This window comes from Crocuta crocuta, unplaced genomic scaffold, assembly GCF_008692635.1.
Source record: "Crocuta crocuta isolate KB4526 unplaced genomic scaffold, BGI_CrCroc_1.0 scaffold4307, whole genome shotgun sequence".
NCBI classification, from domain to species: Eukaryota; Metazoa; Chordata; class Mammalia; order Carnivora; family Hyaenidae; genus Crocuta; species Crocuta crocuta.
The window spans coordinates 8,504-10,826 of NW_027528264.1; the positions used below are offsets into that span (position 1 = coordinate 8,504).

Genomic DNA, 2,323 nt, shown 5'->3' on the forward strand with positions numbered 1-2,323 from the left:
TTTGAATCAATGAAAATTTTCAGTTTCAGTCTAGTGTGGGACACGCCTACTATAATGTTCCCGCTGAGACAACAGAATATAACACATGAGAGAGAATAAGAGAGACAGAGACAGAGAGGCAGAGAGAGAGTTAGGGGGAGAGACAGAGAGAGGGAAGGAGGGAAGAGAATAAATTGGAAAGAAAAAACAAGAGGAAGAGAAAGGAAAAGAGGGAGAAAGGAAGCAGGGGAAGGGGAGAAGCTTCCAAGAGTGCAGGGGTGGAGGAGGGGAAGGAGGAGGAAGAGAAGGGGGCGGGGCTTTCCAAAAGTAAGAGAAGACAAAACAAAAAACAGAAACACAAATTAGGAAGGAAAGGGAGAGAAAGAATGGAAGGGTGAACAAGGAAGGGGGAATGAACAGGAATAGGAAGAAGAAGTAAAAGAGAAGGAAGAGAGAACAGAGGAGAGAGGAGAGGACAGAGAAGGTGAAGCTGGAGGGAAGAGGAAGAAGATCAACAGGAAGAAACAACTAAACCAAAACCAAATAAAACTGCAAGGCTGAGTTTTGCAGGGAGAGCTCAAGGCCTCTTTCCAACTGCACGCACATGATACTGAAGTTTATCCGTGGCGTGCATAATCTCCATCCCATTTTCTTCCTGCGCCCTCTTTTCTCCTGCTCTAAAGAACCCCATAGGTGGACTGTGAAATAAACGCTCACGCCTCCCTAGGCTGCAAGCGTGCTGGCTTTGGCACAACCGAAGAAGCCTGCTTACAAAGTCCTGAATAAAAAGTGTCCTGCTTTGTTGGTTGGTTTGTTCTTATCAAGAAGTTGTTGGAAGAGGAAGGAAAGCAATGCTTACTTTAGAAAGCTCTTTCTCGAACTTCTGGTAGAGAACGTGAGCTGTGACTTCCAAGCGTTCCACTCTCTGTACGGGAAAGGTGGTGTCTGGGAGGGTCACAGAGCAGTGGCAAGTCCCGTGGTCATCCTCGAAGCCAGTGAAATTGGAAAGCAGCTGTAAATAAAAAGAAGTTCAACATCAGGAAGAAGCTGGGAAATAAGTTTTTTGGTAACTGGAGTGACAAAAATTGGCCTGTCAAAGATTTGGGCTCAGAGGCAAGCAAGTGGAGTCCAGTACCTAAATGAATGGCATTGGAGACACAAGCTACAAGCTCCAGGTTTCACAGGCAGTGATCACACTCAGTGTTTAGCACATCTCCACCAGTCAGGCTACACCAGTGTCAGAGACCCATACCTAAAGGAAGATTCTCCTTTCTTGAGGAGGTTTCAAAGAAATTATTACTATTCCTAAGTAAGGTAAGAGAAATAAAGAGGTGATGCACATCCTGAGTTTGAATTCCAATTCTACCACTTACTGGAGGTGAAACTTCTGTGAGACATAGAGATAACCCACTTCACAGGGCCATCCCCAAGTAATGTAAACCAAGTCCCTGCATGCTGTAGGTGATCAGTAAATGTCACTTTCCCTTTCCGTCCATGTACTCACTGTCTCTTCTTTTAACCCCAACCCCAACCCAATGCCTTCCAAAGGAAAGAGAAAAACCTCACAGATATGGGTTACAGGGAAAATATACAATGCAAATTCACATCCTCACTTCACCTGCAAAATTGTGTAATTAGCATGCTTTAAAATGGAAAAAAAAAACACGGCCATTTTTAAAAGACTGAACAATGTAGGAGTCTGAAGGATTTGTGCAAAAAATTTTTTAAGTTTTCCAGCTTACCGCTTGCAGAAAAGTCATTTTAAAATATTTGATGTTTCTTTAAGATATTCAGGCTCACACTTTGGTGCCGCNCTTACAAAGTCCTGAATAAAAAGTGTCCTGCTTTGTTGGTTGGTTTGTTCTTATCAAGAAGTTGTTGGAAGAGGAAGGAAAGCAATGCTTACTTTAGAAAGCTCTTTCTCGAACTTCTGGTAGAGAACGTGAGCTGTGACTTCCAAGCGTTCCACTCTCTGTACGGGAAAGGTGGTGTCTGGGAGGGTCACAGAGCAGTGGCAAGTCCCGTGGTCATCCTCGAAGCCAGTGAAATTGGAAAGCAGCTGTAAATAAAAAGAAGTTCAACATCAGGAAGAAGCTGGGAAATAAGTTTTTTGGTAACTGGAGTGACAAAAATTGGCCTGTCAAAGATTTGGGCTCAGAGGCAAGCAAGTGGAGTCCAGTACCTAAATGAATGGCATTGGAGACACAAGCTACAAGCTCCAGGTTTCACAGGCAGTGATCACACTCAGTGTTTAGCACATCTCCACCAGTCAGGCTACACCAGTGTCAGAGACCCATACCTAAAGGAAGATTCTCCTTTCTTGAGGAGGTTTCAAAGAAATTAT

The 2,323-nt window shown here is 43.9% G+C and overlaps 1 protein-coding gene across 1 annotated transcript in view; it reads right to left on the bottom strand.

Moving 5' to 3' along the window:
- The window catches only part of LOC144222582 (olfactomedin-4-like), a gene marked incomplete at both ends in the record, with an annotated part of 8,155 nt that extends 6,117 nt beyond the window's left edge, over positions 1-2,038 (bottom strand). Inside the window, 2 exons of the mRNA XM_077753080.1 lie at positions 839-991; positions 1,886-2,038. Coding sequence (XP_077609206.1) covers positions 839-991; positions 1,886-2,038 — 306 coding nt within the window. The remainder of the gene's footprint in view (positions 1-838; positions 992-1,885) is intronic.
- Positions 2,039-2,323: the final 285 nt, after the last annotated feature.